The following is a 17,538-nucleotide window of genomic DNA, read 5'->3' as shown; positions in this document are numbered from 1 at the left end:
ATTTCTCCTGTTTAACCTGGTGAGTGTTAAAAGGATGACTAGCATGTAGTTGGTGCTTAAAAAACATTTATGGATTATTGAATGAATTAATGAATCCTCACCACAACTCCAAGTGGTAGCTTCTATTAAGATCCCAACTTTATAGATAAGAAAGAGAACATTGAGAAGGCTTATTATAAACCAAAATGTTTCTGAGACACGTCTCAATTAATTTAAGAGTTTACTTGGCCAAGGTTAAGGACATGCCCATGACAGCCTCAGGAGGTCCTGATGATATGTGCCCAAGGTGATCGGCCTACAAAATGTAAAAATGGTTTTACACATTTTAGGAAGACATAAAACATCAATCCATCCATGTAAGGTGTACATTGGTTTGGTCTGGAAAGGCAGGACAACAGTGAGTGGTGAAACAGGAAAGTTTTCTGGCCCCCACTTGCAGGACATGCAACAGAGGTGTGGCTCTCTGGTCAGCCACTATGACCTTTTACAGGATGGGGAGCATGCAGATGGGCAGGTGCAGGAATCAGGGTGAGTGCTTTTGGGCTCTAGCCCAACAGCAGCATCTAGGGGTGGGTGTCTGCAACTCCCAAAGCCCAAGTGGGTCTGCGTTGTAGTGTGTTCTTTTAGCCTTGTGATCCGCAGATGGCTTAAGCGTTAACCAGCTCAGTGAACCCTCTGCCTTTTTGCAAGGGCAGGGGGCCAGTATGACAGCTTTCTGTATCTCAAGCTCTTGTCCAGTGTCCTGGAAGATCAGGTCACACACAAACTTGAAGGATGCATGTGAGGTTTTATTGAGTGTTGGAGGTGGCTCTCAGCAGGATGGATGGGAAGCTGGACAGGGGATGATGGGGTAGGAAGATGATCTTCCTCTGGAGTTTGGCCATCCAACAGCCGATTCTCTGACTGGTCCAGCCGAACTCCTCCTGACGTTCCTTCTTTCCTCCCCTTCTCTGCTGTACCATTCTGCTGTTTGTCTATTCATCTCCTCATCTGCTTCTGGACCTGGAGTTTGCGATTTGTATGGGTACAGGATAGGGGGCGTGGTGGGCCAAAAAGCAACTTTTGGGGCACAAAAACAGGAATGGCTGTTCTCACTTAAGGCCATAGGTATCTAGGCTTGAGGGTGAGGACTTTCCTGGGGAAACTGTCATCTTCTACCCAGTATTTCCCCGTCTCCTGTCCATATCAGTGGGGGCTTCCAAGTCATAGGCAGATTCAAAGATTTTCTGATTGACAATTGGTTGAGTTATTATCCAAAGAACTTGAATCAATGGAAAGGAATATCTGGGTTACTATAAAGAGTTGTGGAGACCAACACAGATGGTCTGTGTTTATTATGCAGATGAAACTTCCAGGTAGAAGGTTTCAGGGAAAATAGATTGTAAATGTTTCTTAGTAGACTTAAAGAGTCTGTTCTATCAGTCTCAGTGTCTGTGTTGATGTTAATGGTTATGAGGCATGTCCAACTCCCTCTTCCCATCGTGGCCTGAACTAGTTTTACAGGTTAACTTTAGAATGCCCTTGGCTAAGAGGAGGAGTCCATTCAGATGGTTAGGGGCTTAGAATTTTATTTTTGGTTTACATTATGTAATTTGCCTGTAGTCCCACAACAAAACATTGTTAGAGCTTCTAATTGAAATCAAAACTGTGAACTATCTGGGCACAAAAACCGTGATCTTAATGAACATAATTATCAATACACTCTTGGAAAACTAATATATGTCAGAGGGCAAGAGATGGAAAGAGGAGAATTGTTTCAGGATACATTTTTGAGATAAAGTCATCAAGACTTGCTGATAAATTGAATGTGGCAGGTAGTCGGAAGAAACCAGAGGAACAAAGATGATGCTGAGGTTTTGGTGTACATTATTATATCAGGCGAAGGATGGCACCATTTACAAAGATGGGGGAAGACCAAACGGGTTTAGGGGGAAAAATCAAGAATTCTGCTTTGGACATGTTGGATTTGAGAAGCCTGTTATTTATTAGGTGTGATCAAGTGTTGAGGTAAATATATGAGTCTGGGGTTCAGGAAAAAGGTCAGAGTGGAGGGTATTAACTTGAGAGTGATCAAAATGATATGATGATATTTAAAACCCTGAAACTTAATGCGATTACTTAGGGAAAGAGAATAATTAGAAAAGGAGAACTGGAGAAGCCTGCAAAGGGTCTGAAAATATTTAAATAACAAATTTAAATAAATTTAAATGTGTGTTTGCCCTATGGTGAATCCCACATACTTCTCTAAACTGAGAAATAATGTGTATTAAGAAGTCCTAGAGTTATAACAAACAAGAATGTAGATTTTCCATTTGCGTCTTTCTATGCTTGTGAGAAATATTTGTCATATTTGTTAGACTGAATCACATGCGAGAGTTTGTTTTTGCCTGATTTCTGATAAAGGTTTGCCTTATTTCTGTTAGATTTTTACCAGTGATCTTGATAAGGAAATGCAGTAACGTTTCAATTCTCAGATGCTTCCATGTGGGTATCAACTTGGTGGATTTCCTGTGGCAAATTAATATTTCATCTCAAGACTTGCTTTTCCGCACTTACGCTATATACATGTAAACTGCATCTCTTAACTGAAAGTACACTTTGTGAATTCAAAAAGTAAATCAGACAAAATATATATAATATATATATATCTCCAAATTAAGATAATGTTAAGTTCTCTGAATGCCTCTCTTCCTCATTAACTGGAGTGTTTTCACAAGCTAATTTTATGGTAATGAGTCAAAAATCGTTCATATACATTGTGTTAAGGTACACAGTCTTCCCAAGTCACTGATTTTATTTTACCTTTATGAATGAAAAGAATGAAAAGAAGCAATAACTTTTCAAGGTACATTTGACACAAGGTACATCTTCTAAAATTATAAGCATTAATTTGAATATTATTTTCCATGATGACTAGTTGGCATAAAAGGCTTTTAGAGATTGAATATAGTATTACACACACATGCACACAAAACCAATAAACTTTTGAAGTCTAGATAACTAAAAAGTTCTGGGTATGTTTTAATAGGCAACATTCAAGGCTTTGTGTGTGTGTGTGTGTGTGTGTGTGTGTGTGTTTGTGTGATTACTAAATACACTGCAAGTTTTCATGTTGGTAAATGTTTTTTAGTTTCCAACTTTATCTACAAATTTCCTTTTAAAGAACTTCATGCTTTAGAATTTAATTTTTGTTTTCTTTTTTAGTCGCTCTTTCCTCCCTCTTGTCTGTCCAGAATTTTTCATCTGGACAGCTGCAGGTAGGAAAGTCGGAATTCAAGGAACAGGAAAGGAAATCTGCTTGACCTAGCAAGGATAAACAGTGATGAAGAAACAAAAGGATTATAAAATGAAGAGGAGAAACAAAATGCTTAACGCATAGAATATAGTGCATATTCTGTCTCCACTCTGCCTCTGGCATTACCACTTAAACTCTTGACCCCACATTCTCAGTGCATTAAGTGGCAAGGAAACTGCACTACTTCCTCTGTGTTTGGGTTGATTTTTATCTTATCTTGATAATGAGAGTGATAAATAGATGGTAAATACTACCAGTTGTGTTCAAACATTTAAAAATGCAAACACAATTCTGCTCACTGGTGTGTGTTTTTCTTCACCAGGAAATTATCTCATTCAAAGCTAGTGCAACTTTATGGGGTCTGTATACAGCGGAAGCCCCTTTACATTGTGACAGAGTTCATGGAAAATGGCTGCCTGCTTAACTATCTCAGGGAGAATAAAGGAAAGCTTAGGAAGGAAATGCTACTGAGTGTATGCCAGGATATATGTGAAGGAATGGAATATCTGGAGAGGAATGGCTATATTCATAGGGATTTGGTAAGTATGGTGCAAATTTACTTTTTTTTATGTATCATACCTATATTCAGAAGGATGTGACAATTACTTTCAATACTTTGAATAATGTGTCCTTGATTTAATTTTTAAACATTTACCTATTCATGCAATTTGTTGTAAAATGTAACTCTGTTTTCAATTGTCCATTGATGCTGTAGCTGTAAAGGCCCAATGGGTTCACCTTGCCTGCTGTCTAGACAGAGCCGATTTATCAGGACAGAGGAATTATGATAGAGAAAGAGTAATTCACACAGAACCGGCTGTGCAGGAGACTGGAGTTTTATTATTACTCATATCAGTCTCCCCGAGCATATGGGGATCAGAGTTTTTAAGGACAACTTGGTGGGTGGGGGGAAGCCAGTAAGCCAGGAGAGCTGATTGGTTAGGTAGGAGATGAAACCATTGGAAGTTGAAGCTGTCCTCATGCTGAGTCAGTTCCTGGTTGGGGGCCAGAAGATCAGGTGAGCCAGTTAGTCGATCTGGGTGGTGCTAGCTGATCCATCAAGTGCAGGGTCTGCAAAATATCTCAAGCGCTGATCTTAGGAGCAGTTTAAGGAGAGTCAGAATCTTGTAGCCTCCAGCTGTCTGACCCCTAAACCATAATTTCTAATCTTGTGGCTAATTTGTCTGTCCTACAAAGGAAGTCTAGTCCCCAGGCAAGAGGGAGGTTTGTTTTGGGAAAGGGCTGTTATCATCTTCGTTTTAAACTATAAACTATAAATTCCTCCCAAAGTTAGTTTAGCCTATGCCCAGGAATGAACAAGGACAGCTTGGAGGTTAGAAGCAAGATGGAGTCAGTTAGGTTCTCAGTCATAATTTTGCAAAGGAGATTTCATAGCCAAGTAAGGCTTTACTCTAAATATGCTTTGAACTAATTAACCACCTAACCTATCATGTGACTAAAACTGATTTCCTTTCCTTTCCATTCTCCCTTCTTCCTTCTCTTCCTTCTTCTTTCTTTCCTTCCACCTTTCTCTCTTTCAACCCATAATCAAACATGTATCGAGTGCCTAGTATATGCCAAGCATTCTGCTAAGCACTGGAGACACAACAGTGAAGAACAAGTTCCAGTTTTAGTCTCCACTTTATATAAAGAATGTCACCTAGGGGCATAACTGCTCCTGATGTGGAGGTAGTTTGGTCCTAACAGGATTTCAAGAGCACTACTGGCATTATTGAAGAGACTAGGGATGCTAAATTATTTTTTTCTGTAATGCTCAGAACATTCCTATTTAAATAAATCATTGTCTTGCCCCAAACCATATGCTAAGAGCACTGCTTCCCTGCATTGCTACCTCCCCTTGAGTAACACTTTCTGTTCATTCCACATTTATTCGTGATATTCACACTATTCCCTTGATGTCCTTATGTTCTTCCATGTCTCATTTCTAAATCTAAAAATTAACTCAAATGAGAATTGGAGAAGTCTATGAGAAATCCCTGATATCGCCCCTTGGAAGTAATTCTGTGCTTCCATCACACATGATCAAAGTGATCATATTACTCACTGTTCAGGCTGCAGTATTTTGGGGAGAAAAAGGGAGCATAGTTACATTGGCCCCAGCACACCTTGGGAAGTATGCTTATCCCACCCATGGCTTGGAACACTCAGGTCATTTGCTATTTACTGCTTCACCCAATAGTTAATTATTTACGTCATTTACACAAATACTACAGTCTATCTTATGAGACTTAGAGTCTTTGAGATCAAGGCCTAGATATCTGAGATGCCACGCAGTGATTAAGAACACAGGTTGCAAACAGTCATTCTCAAACTTCAGACTTTGGTGTGCATTACAATTACTTGGAAGCTTTTAGACAAATCGCAATAGCCAGGCTGTACCCCAGACCAATTAAATCAGAATCTCTGTGGCTGAAACCCAGGCATCAATAGTTTTTGAAAATTCCCCTGATGAGCCTCATGTGAAGTTGAGGTTGAGAATAACTGCTCTAGAGCCAGGCTAGCTGGGTCGAAATATTGTCTCTGTTTTTTACTAGCTGTGAGACCTTGGGCAAGCTAATTAACCAGTAAAGTGGTATTAATTATAGCACCTTCCTCATATGGGTTTGTTGGCAGAATTACATGAATTAATAAACAGTGTCTAGCATGTAGAGAAGCTCAGCGGTGCTAACTATTGCTATTACAGAGATAGATCATTAAAAAAAAAAAAATCCCTAAAGGCACATTCCCTGGTATCCAGCACCTAGGAGAAATGAGCAAATTTTTGAGTGGATGAATATGGTGTAAACTCCACCTAGCTCACTTTCCTAGTCTCTGCAGGTTTGTCTTTCCGGATAACAATTGGGTGAAAGTTCTGGTCATTTTATTTGCTCTAAATGGCTTATCACAGGTCCTCCTATTCCTGTTTTTTTTTTCTTGTTTGCTCATTTTCTTTTGTGTTCTATTTTATCTCCCTATATGCTACTTAAAATATGTCCGTGAACAATGAGTCTTTTCCCTGTCAAAAACTTTTCTTGTGGTTTGGTCATTGCTAGGACTTGCTGGCATCTTCTAAACTGGTTACCTGTGATTTATTATTTCAAGTTTCTTGCTTTTGTTGCTTGACTAATTGAACCACAAATTAGCTGAAAAGAGGAAAATTCTATCAAATAGTTTATCTAGTTTACCTACATGAGGCTAAATAATCAAATCAATGATTTTCTTGATTAAGTTGCTGAAAATGAATTGCTTTGGCATCAGACATATTGTTTCTACATAGCATTATATTCAGTTCATTGTGATAATTTTAATATGAAATTATCACTGTAAATAGTTATCTTTAGTGAAATATGTTTTAAAATATATTTTCTTAATTTTTATTATGTATTAGAGATCCCAAAGATATAAAATGACTATGCCTTATCTGTTATGTATTTTGGGCTTTCCTATAAAGATGTTAAAAAAAATACACTATTTTTATGCCAAGATTCATAGTTGTATCATCTTTCAGATTGAATTAATCCTGAGGGCAGCCTGGGCATGGTGGCTTATGACTGTAATCCCAGCACTTTGGGAAGCCAAGGTGGGTGGGTCATTTGAGGCCAGGAGTTCAAGACCAGCGTGGGCAGCATGGCGAAACCCCATCTCTATTAAAAATAGAAAAATTAGCTGGGTGTGGTGATGTGTGCCTGTAGTACCAGCTACTTAAGAGGCTAAGGTGGGAGGATGGTTTGACCCCAGGAGGGGAAGGTTGCAGTGAGCCAACATGGTGCCATTGCACTCCAGCCTGGGCAACAGAGCCAGATCCTGTCTCAAAAAAAAAAAAGTGAAGGCAAACTATTGAATCTATACCATTGATGGATATCACCATAAAAATGACTTGGCGGTACACACAGAGAGGTAGTGTGGGGTCCAAATAACCTAAGGAAAAGGAGAGGAAAAACTCTTGAAATAAAAGCTTATATTCAAACTTGGATTCTTTTCTTCTTTCCATAGGCGGCAAGGAATTGTTTGGTCAGTTCAACATGCATAGTAAAAATTTCAGACTTTGGAATGACAAGGTACATGCTATGTATATATATATGTATTTTGTTTGTTTGTTTACTCATAAGAGGGAATGTTACATTTGTTTACTGATAAACTGAAGATGCTGCAGGCTGTGTTTTTATCTTCCTAGGTTGTAGGCCTGGTTGTATGGCCTACTGACCCACTTTGAATTTTGGGACATGTACCAATTTTAGCTGTGAGGTAAATGTTTACTGTGGGCTATTCTTCTCATCTTTTAACAAAACTATGGTATATCTTAAAATTAAAAAAGGAATTTCTTGATCCACTGAGAAACGTGAAGAAAAAAGCATTTCTGATATACATATGTTTATGGAAGAAAAATAAATAAATTTATTTGCTCAGCTCTGATTTTTCTGTGTCCTCACCAAACATTTCTATTATTAAGTATAGTAGTTGACTTTAAGTCTAAAATTCAAGAGTGTGAAAAATTTAACCATATTTTTCTACAACTCAATATAGTTTAAATTTTGAGCATCCTTTTTTGGGGTGGTGCTAGACATATAATCACAGGGAATTTGGGGTTTCTCTCTAGCTTCCCTAAGCTTCAAAGTCCAAGTTCTTGTGTCTCGTGGGGCTATAGTACTGGTAGGGAGGTGGCTTACTGGTCCTTTTGTTATCTGTGTGCATGGCATCATTGCAGCCACCATCCTCCGGTCTTGTCTTTGGCTGGCCATTCAAACAGGTAGCTGCTAACACGTACTGAATTTTTTCTGCAAGATTCATTCAGAACTGGCAATTTTTTTTTTCGACAGAGTCTTAATCTGTCACCCAGGCTGGAGTGCAGTGGTGCTCTCTCGGCTCACTGCAGCCTCGACCTCCCAGGCTCAAGCTATCCTCCTGCCTCAGCCCCCCGAGTAGCTGGAACTACAGGCACATGCCACCACGCCCAGCTAATTTTTTATTTTTGGTAGAGGCGGGGTTTCACCATGTTGGCCAGGCTGGTCTTGAACTCCTGACATCAAATATCCACCCACCTCACCTCCCAAAGTGCTGTGATTACAGGTGTGAGCAGTCTCACCTGGCCGGCATTCTTTATGATTACAAAACTCCATGGTGTGATCTCAGATCTCATTTACCTAGGCACATCCACAGCCATTTGTTCACTGGCATCTTTCTGCCTTTCCAAGGGCTCCACCTGGGGAAAAGAGCACTGGTTCTGTGTCACTTTTAAATCCCACCAACCTAATGTGGGAGTAGGAGCTTCTTTCCTAAAGTACTTGGGCAGCCCTTTAGGGTACAAGATACAGGACCCTAACCCACTGATCTACTAATGTCTAGTACCCCCCTTTTCTTTCCCTTCTATTTCCCCCATTCCTCTTTTTGGGGGAAAAAGATCCCCCCAAAGCTCAGGGGATCTTTTTCTAGATAATGGTGGTAATAGGGGTGGTGGTAGTGAGATCTCACTCCTGTTCACGGCCCATTTTCCAAGATATTTTGTTAATAACTCAATCTTTCTTCTCTGAAGAGCCTAGACTTGAAAAATTCAAAATCTATAAACAGTGGCTTTTCTCTCTTTGTTTTCTGTTAGTCATTCTTTACCTAAGTAGAATGACCTCTGACTCAATAAAGTGCTGACAGATGGAGGGAGGTAGTGTATTTAAAAAAAAAGTGAGAGTGTAGGGGCAGCATTAATAAATGCTGTGAAAACACTATATTGTATATTTAAGGGGCAACAAGCACAAGTTTATTTTTGTCTCTTCTCCTCAGTTTCTGACATTTGGACATCCCTGCGTACAATTCTCAAAAAAGAGAGAGGGTTCAACTTGTTATTTTTTTAAGGAGACGGTAGTTATTCTTGGTTTCTTTCCATATAGGGCCATTCTAGTGCATTAGAGATTTGTCATATCAGAAGCATTATGTTCATATACTTTTACTTTCCCCCCTTCTCTATGCCCCACAAAAAAAACATGCACATGGAAGAAAATTCGACATCCAACTTTGAATCATTCATTTCCATTTTAAGAAGAGTGGTCTTTGTTTTCCCCACCCCTGGGAAGAGTGGTCTTTTATTTCCTTTTTATAATCTTGGTTGTTAGAGCCTTCAGCAGGCTTCTTTGTAGAGTTAAGAATTTACCATAATTAACATAAACAGTGAGCCATGTTTTGAACTGAAGCAGCATTATGATTTCCAGAGGTCCACGTAAAACAAATACAATTGAGACTTTGTTTGGGGAGGAAACATTATCAGGGACACTTTCACACTCTACTAACAAGAAGGCATCCACAATCTTTCTGGGGTAAAATACTTTGTCTTTTAGCAACTTAGAGTTAACTAAAGGGATTTGAAGTAAATAGAGCTTGGAGGTAATTAACACAATATGCTTTGAATCTGATAAACTTAGGTACGTTTTGGATGATGAGTATGTCAGTTCTTTTGGAGCCAAGTTCCCAATCAAGTGGTCCCCTCCTGAAGTTTTTCTTTTCAATAAGTACAGCAGTAAATCTGATGTCTGGTCATTTGGTGAGTGCATCTGATGTTCACTTGCTGGAGCTTGATTTAATAAAATGGGCAATATGTTATTTTTAACTTTGATTTCCTAATCGATATAGCATTTTTTAAAAAGTCTTCTTGTAATTGTGCTTCCTTCTGTGTGTTCTAACCACATCCCGACTGTCTTTGGCAAGTGGTGTCACACACCTTCTTACATAAGTCTGCCTTTTGCATCTTTTCCTTCCTCCATGGGCACTCACTGTAAAACCATAACAAAGAGTCTACTGATCTAGAAAACAAACTCAGATAAGTTTTCCACTCCGCAGAGGCTTGAAGGAAAAATGATCTTATGACATTGTTTAGAGTGTAATTAATAAACTTAATTGTCTAAACTGTGAAGCAGGTTGACTATTTTCCAGTTGTTCAGTTGTTAACCTGAACTTAAAACCTGAGTTTAAAAAATGGTGGCATCTCATTTACTTCCTTAACTTTAAAGTTTGTGGAATTTAGACATAGCCTTCCTTGGGATCTGTGAATTGATATTCATATTGGATAATGTTCTTCATTGAGAAAGAGACACCATAGACCCACGTCCAATGAAGTTTCGGGGTTGATTTTCAAAAAATGGTAATAAATATGCAAAAATCTATCTATCCTCTTTCATCCCAAACTTCCTGGAGGCTTGTGGGTTCTGGGTCCTCAGAAGGGTGTCAGTTTTATTGTCTACAATAAGGTTAAAACTGGGCACAGTGGCTCAGGCCTACAATTCCAGCACTTTGGGAGGCTGAGGTGGGAGGATTGTTTGAGACCAGGAGTTCAAGACTAGCCTGGGCAACCTAGCAAGACTCTGTCTTAAAAAAAAAAAAAAAAAATAGCCAGGTGTGGTGGCATATACCTGTAGTCCCAGTTCCTTGGGAGGCTGAGGCAGGAGGATTGCTTGAGCCCAGGAGTTTGAGGTTATAGTAAGCTAGGATCGTGCCACTGTACTCCAGCCTGGATGACAGAGCAAGACCCTGTCTCAAAAAAATTAAAACATAAATTTAAAAACATACAATAAAGTTAAGCTTGTGTCATTAATCTCATTAGCTCTCCATGGACATATGATAGTCTCAGCAGGTGACACTTGAAGCTCTACTGAAGAGCAATTAGGTTGTGAGACCACATCTTAGAGACCAATGAAGAGCAGTATAACGACCTCATCGAAGGTTGCCAAACAATTAGAACTCCCTGAATTTTACCTACTTGTCTCCCTCACTGAACAGTGAGCTCCTTAGGCACATGGATTGATCTCACACTTATAAAATCTCCAGGCCCCAGCAGAGGCCTCGCCTCTCATCAATGTCTAGTAAATATTTGTAGAATAAGTGAATAATTAAATGAACTCAAATTAGGAGTTCTTGCAGGAGTTTCACTAATCAATCAATCAATGATTATTGGACACCTACTTATGTACAGAGCCCCTGCTAGATATTCTGGGGCTCTGCCCATCAGTCTAATCTTTTAGCAGAAAGAAGTGGACACATGCCATTTACTGGCTGAAACTCTTGGCTAAGTAGGCAACAGAGGCTTACATAATCCTGTCAGTTTCTATGGAATGGCAGAAAGGTTCATTGATTTCAGGATGCAGGAACATGACTGCTGCTTAGAAATGAAAATGCTAGGCTGGGCGTGGTGGCTTACGTTTGTAATTCCAGCACTTTGGGAGGCTGAGGTGGTCGAATCACCTGAGGTCAGAGCTCGAGACCAGCCTGGCCAACATGGTGAAACCCCGCCTCTACTAAAAATAGAAAAATTAGTTGGGCGTGATGGTGGGCACCTGTAATCCCAGCTATTCAGGAGGCTGAGGCAGAAGAATTGCTTGAACCCGGGAGACAAAGGTTGCAGTGAGCTGAGATCATGCCACTGCACTCCAGCCTGGGCGACAGAGCGAGACCCTGTCTCAAAAAAAAAAAAAAGAAAAGAAAATGCTACCGGCATTTTCTCCTGATAGGGGAGGCAATCAAGACCCATGGAAAAGGAAAGGCATTGTTTTCACTGAGATTATTTTCAGGTTACAGGCCTCTTTGAAAACTAAAGTGAACATGATTTGCTTCCTTGATAGAACCGCTGTTATTCAGGATGGTTATAGCCCAAAGCCTTGAGCACAAAAATAATGCCTTGTAGTTTGAAATTGTTCTTTCAGTTCCCAAGCAATCATTTCTCTCTAACCCCTTGTTTTCCTGCATTTTTGTTTGCAGGAGTTTTAATGTGGGAAGTTTTTACAGAAGGAAAAATGCCTTTTGAAAATAAGTCAAATTTGCAAGTCGTGGAAGCTATTTCTGAAGGCTTCAGGCTATATCGTCCTCACCTGGCGCCAATGTCCATATATGAAGTCATGTACAGCTGCTGGCATGAGGTAAGTATATGTTACTTGCCTATGAAGGTTGGCAGTCCCAGCATCTGAGAGCAGACCTGATTATCACAAACATTACTTCAGAACTCTGTCATGGCAGGAAAAGGCATCTGTGTCTTGGTCATGATCCTGAGAGTCTGAAGTACTATCTCAAACTCACTACAAAGTCATGAATCCATTTTGTTTTGAACAATGGCCTTTTATCTGAGGAATTCAGTGCATTTTCTGAGTCTTATCTGTTTGAGATTGGTTCTTGCAGAAACTCTTGGTGTTACTCAAGCCTCAGTGATTAGATGTTTTATTAGCTTTAAGAATTAATGGGCCGGGCGCAGTGACTCATGCCTGTAATCTCAGCACTTTGGGAGGCCGAGGTGGGTGGATCACCTGAGGTCAGGAGTTTGAGACCAGCCCAGCCAACGTGGTAAAACCCCGTCTCTACTAAAAATACAAAAATTAGCCCGGCGTGGTGGTGCATGCCTGTAATCCCAGCTACTGGGGATGCTGAAGCAGGAGAAGAATCTTGAACCTGGGAGGCGGAGCTTGCAGTGAGCTGAGATCGCGCCACTGCACTCCAGCCTGGGGGACAGAGTGAGACTCCGTCTCAAAAAAAAAAAAAAAAAAAAAGAATTAAATGATGGAGGCTGTGTGTGGTGGCTCATGCCTGTAACCCCAGCACTTTGGGAGGCCGAGGTGGCCAGATCACTTGAGGTCAGGAGTTTGAGACCAGCCTGGCCAACATGGTGAAACGCTGTCTCTACTAAAAATACAAAAATTAGCCAGGCCTGGTGGTGCATGCCTGTAATTCCAGCTACTTGGGAGGCTGAGATAGGAAAATTGCTCGAACCCAGGAGGCAAAGGCTACAGTGAGCTGAGATTGCGCCACTACACTCCAGCCTGGACAACAGAACAAGACTCTGTCTCAAAAAATAAATAAATAAATAAATAAACAAATAAATAAAAGAATTAATGGTGGAAACTAAGGGTAGAACCAGGTTTGTTAAACTTCCAGGTTGAAAAATAAAGATGGTGTTTCCATTTACTTCACTCAACTTTGCTTTGTCTTGCTTTTCCAGCGCTAATAGTAATGGGTTTCATCTGTCTTCTGGCAGTCAGGACTCCTGCTACAGATTAAACTAGAATAGGAATGGAGGCAGAAAGTGTGTCAGGAACTTCCACTCAGGAAGAAATCTCTCCAGAACTTAGTTTTTCTATTTGTTGAAATGCCAAGCTTAGAAATAAAGCCAGAGGGGCTTCTTTTCCACCTCTGGGCACTGACTCAACACACCCCTGCCCTTCTCAGTGAAATTCCCTTTGATTTTGAGAGCTTTGCTCTCTTTCCAGCTGACAGTTTCAGCTGAAAATTACAGCTTGATGAGAAGTTTCCTCCTGGCTGAAAAAATAAAGCACTTGATTATCAATCCACAAACACTAGAATATTGAATATTTTAAGAGTGATGTGGTTGTTCATATTCCAAAAGCATTACATTTATAGAGAGCCCCAATGTATGAAAATATTTTACATATATTAACTACTTTACAAGGAATCTTGAAAGACATAGAAAAATGCTCAGCAAGCTGTAAGAAAAAAATGTTCAGAAAAATTTTCAGTAAGTAGTAATAAGCAGCTGTTTTAGGAGCATCTTTGCAATAACAATGTAAGTAGCTCAGAAGTATATGTTGTGTATGAAATAATACACACATATGTGTGTAATATAATACTTATTGAGATGTTATATGTAAGTGGAACTGAGACATAGAAGGAGGAAGGAAGTGATAAGTAGGATGCTGTCAGAAGGATCATGTAAACAACATTAGTCTCAAATTGCAGTCAGAACATTGATTAATACAATGGTGTGGTTATGTTGATTTATTTGTTTGAAAAAGTTGATTTGGCCAGGTGTGGTGGCTCATGCCTGTAATCCCAGCACTTTGGGAGGCCGAGGTGGGCGGATCACGAGGCTGAGAGTTTGAGACCAGCCTGGCTAACATGGTGAAACCCCGTCTCTACTAAAAATACAAAAAAATTAGCTGGGCATGGTGGCGGGCACCTGTAATCCCAGCTACTCAGGAGCCTGAGGCAGGAGAATTGTTTGAACCTGGGAGGCAGAGGTTGCAGTGAGCCAAGATCCCACCATTGCACTCCAGCCTGGGCGACTGGGCCAGACTGTCTCAAAAAGAAAAGAAAAGAAAAGAAAAGATTGATTTATTTTTGAGACAGAGTCTTGCTCTGTTTCCCAGACTACAGTGCAGTGGCACAATCACAGCTCACTGCAGCCTTGACCTCCTGGGCTTATGCAATCCGCCCAGCTCAGCCTCCTGAATAGCTGGGACTACAGTGATGTGCCACCATGACCAGCTAATTTTTTAAATTTTTTTCTAGAGATGGGGTCTCACTTTATTGCCCAGGCCTCAAGCAGTCCTCCTGCCTTGGCCTCCCAAAGTGCTGGGATTACAGATGTGAGCCATTATGTCAGGTGCAAAAGTTGATTTTGCCTACAACTTTACCTCATGTGCTTAGGGCATTAGAGTCAAACGTGATTATCCTATCTTTGAGAGACAAATTTCAGGATTCATGCACAGAAACAGGCTCCTCACAGAGCTCCACAGTTTAAGCCCAGAGTCTCAATAAGGACCCTCACTTGCACTTGTGCTGTCTTCTGCTCTGTTTATTTTATTGATGCTCTCTGTTTATAAGCCATGAAGAGGGGTGTCTTTCCGCTGACCCTGCTGTCAATGACCCCTGTGAGAATGTGGCTACTATGAGTAGCTCTGTTTCCCATGGTTTTAAAAGATGCTGACAGTGCCATCTCTTCCTCCTCATGGAATCAGAGCTAAACCACACCCCTAAGTGAAGTAGGAAAGGATGCTCCAATCCTTGGCTCCATGACCAGGGATATGGGGTCACTTATGGCGAATATCTTCCTTTAGAGTTGCTGACTCAAAAACTGTGCAAAGATCACAGACTTTTAAAACTTTTTAAAATGTAAGAATATTCAGCAATCATTTTTCTATGTGTGAGAGGGACTTCCACACTCTTATTTTTCTGTTGACTGAGACTGAAAGCACAACCTGTGCCCCAAGACCTTCAAAGTCCCTCATGAAAATATGCCTTTTGCTTTCTGACTGAAATCCTCCTTTCTATAATGGCTCAGGTGTCATAGATACCCTGAACTGAGCTTGGGAGCCTCGTATGCTAGATGCCCCTTCTCCCAGCCCTTTCTTTACCTCACACATGTCAAGTCATTCAAATATATCTCTAGGGTCGTGGTGTCCTAGAGTACTTTCTGAGATGCTGAAACGTTCTATATCTGTGCTGCCCAATATGGCAGCCACTTCTGGCTATTGGGTTCTTGAAAAGTGGCTAGCACGACTGAATAACTGAATTTAAACATTTATATAATCTTAAGGAATTTAAATTTAAATAGCCACATGTGGCTAGTGTTTGCAGGTCTAGCCATTTTATTTTTGCAGCATTCTCTAACATTTTCATATTCACGCCTCACTCAACTGCCAATCATGCTGTGGTATGTCAGTCAAGATATCTTTCTCTTCCTTTTTGTGAAGAGCCAGGCTGGATTCAGGTCTCTGCCAGCAAGTTCCAGAGCTGGTCTCTGAGTGATCCTTAGCCCATTTATGCCGCAGGTGGCAATTTTTTGAATTTTTGCATGAGTGAAAATCAGACCTTGGCGATGACCTCGAGCAGTGGGATATAAATAACTCCCACATGTTTAGCGTTCCAAAAATGGAACCCTTGGCATAAGTTGGTTAAGCTGAGCTAACCACCCCCACTTCCCTTTTCCAGAAACCTGAAGGCCGCCCTACGTTTGCCGAGCTGCTGCGGGCCCTCACAGAGATTGCGGAAACCTGGTGACCGGAAACGGAATGCCAACCCAAAGAGTCATCTTGCAAAACTGTCATTTATTGTGAATATCTTCACCATATGGGGTCACTTATGGTGAATATCTTTCTTCAGAGTTGCTGACTCTTGAAAACAGTGCAAAGATCACAGTTTTTAAAGGTTTTAAAAATTTAGGAATATTCACACAATCATTTTTCTATGTGTGAGAGGGACTTGCACACTCTTATTTTTCTGTAAAATATTTCACATCCCAAATGTGAAGAAGTGAAAAAGACTTCGCAGCAGTCTTCATAGTGGTGCTCTTCATGATCATAGCCCCAGGAACCCTTGAGGTTCTTCTTCACAAGGCTGAGAGTGCTTCCTTCTTGAAGACGAGTGACATTCATCACTTCAGTGATCCATGCATAGAATATGAAAATAAATTCTTCCAACTCATGGGATAAAGGGGACTCCCTTGAAGAATTTCATGTTTTTGGGCTGTATAGCTCTTTACAGAAAATGCACGTTTGTAAACCACATGAATGTTAGTATTCTGGAAATGTCTTTTGTTAATATAATCTTCCCATGTTATTTAACAAATTGTTTTTGCACATATCTGATTATATTGAAAGCAGTTTTTTGCATTTGAGTTTTAAACACTGTTATAAAATGTAGCCAAAGCTCACCTTTGAACAGATCCTGGTGACATTCTATTTCCAGGAAAATCCGGAACCTGATTTTAGTTCTGTGATTTTACACTTTTTACATGTGAGATTGGACAGTTTCAGAGGCCTTATTTTGTCATACTAAGTGTCTCCTGTAATTTTCAGGAAGATGATTTGTTCTTTCCAGAAGAGGAGACAAAAGGAAGATAGCCAAATGTGACATCAAACTCCATTGTTTCGGAAATCCAGGATTTTGAATTCGAGATGAAACAATCAGCAATCATAGTTAAATCTTAACTTTGCCTGCACTCTTTGTAGGAATGATCAGAAATTTATCTTTATCATTCTGAGTGCTTCAGGAGTACAATAGGAAGAAAGATACTGGAGAAAGCACAAGTGTAATCACCATGAAGTCTGACAACAGGAGCCCATTATTTGCGTACTGTCCCACCCTGTATCATGGCTCTCTGGGAACAAGCTTTATGATTCTCATTAGAGTTTAAATTGTTGATTGTCAGTAGTTGTGACTTTTAAATTATATTTCCCCCACTCAAAGAATGGTATCTTTATATATCAATGACATTCAATAAATGTGTATTATTTCTAATGAGAATCAGTTACAAGAAGAGACTTGATAGTTCAAGTAGTGGTCTCAGAAATGTTTGGGCTGAATGTGGTGGCTCATGCCTATAATCCCAGCACTTTGGGAGGCCAAGGTGGGAAGATAACTTGAGCCCAGTTTGAGACCAGCCTGGGCAACAAAGTGAGATCCTGTCTCTATTAAAAGAAAAAAGAAAAAAAAGCTAGGTGTAGTGGTGCATGCATGCACGTAGTCCCAGCTACTTGGGAGGC

At 40.2% G+C, this 17,538-nt stretch overlaps 1 protein-coding gene across 1 annotated transcript in view; it reads left to right on the top strand.

The window, feature by feature from the left end:
• TXK (TXK tyrosine kinase) overlaps nt 1-17,307 on the top strand; it is a 67,554-nt gene extending 50,247 nt beyond the window's left edge. Inside the window, exons 11-15 of the mRNA XM_004038640.4 lie at nt 3,618-3,834; nt 7,289-7,353; nt 9,703-9,821; nt 12,029-12,186; nt 15,986-17,307. Of these exons, the coding sequence (XP_004038688.1) occupies nt 3,618-3,834; nt 7,289-7,353; nt 9,703-9,821; nt 12,029-12,186; nt 15,986-16,054 (628 nt within the window). The 3' untranslated portion in view covers nt 16,055-17,307. The remainder of the gene's footprint in view (nt 1-3,617; nt 3,835-7,288; nt 7,354-9,702; nt 9,822-12,028; nt 12,187-15,985) is intronic.
• The last annotated feature ends 231 nt before the right edge of the window (nt 17,308-17,538 follow it).

This window comes from Gorilla gorilla, chromosome 3 (assembly GCF_029281585.2).
Source record: "Gorilla gorilla gorilla isolate KB3781 chromosome 3, NHGRI_mGorGor1-v2.1_pri, whole genome shotgun sequence".
Taxonomy (NCBI): Eukaryota; Metazoa; Chordata; class Mammalia; order Primates; family Hominidae; genus Gorilla; species Gorilla gorilla.
This window is presented reverse-complemented; position numbering and strand designations above follow the sequence as displayed.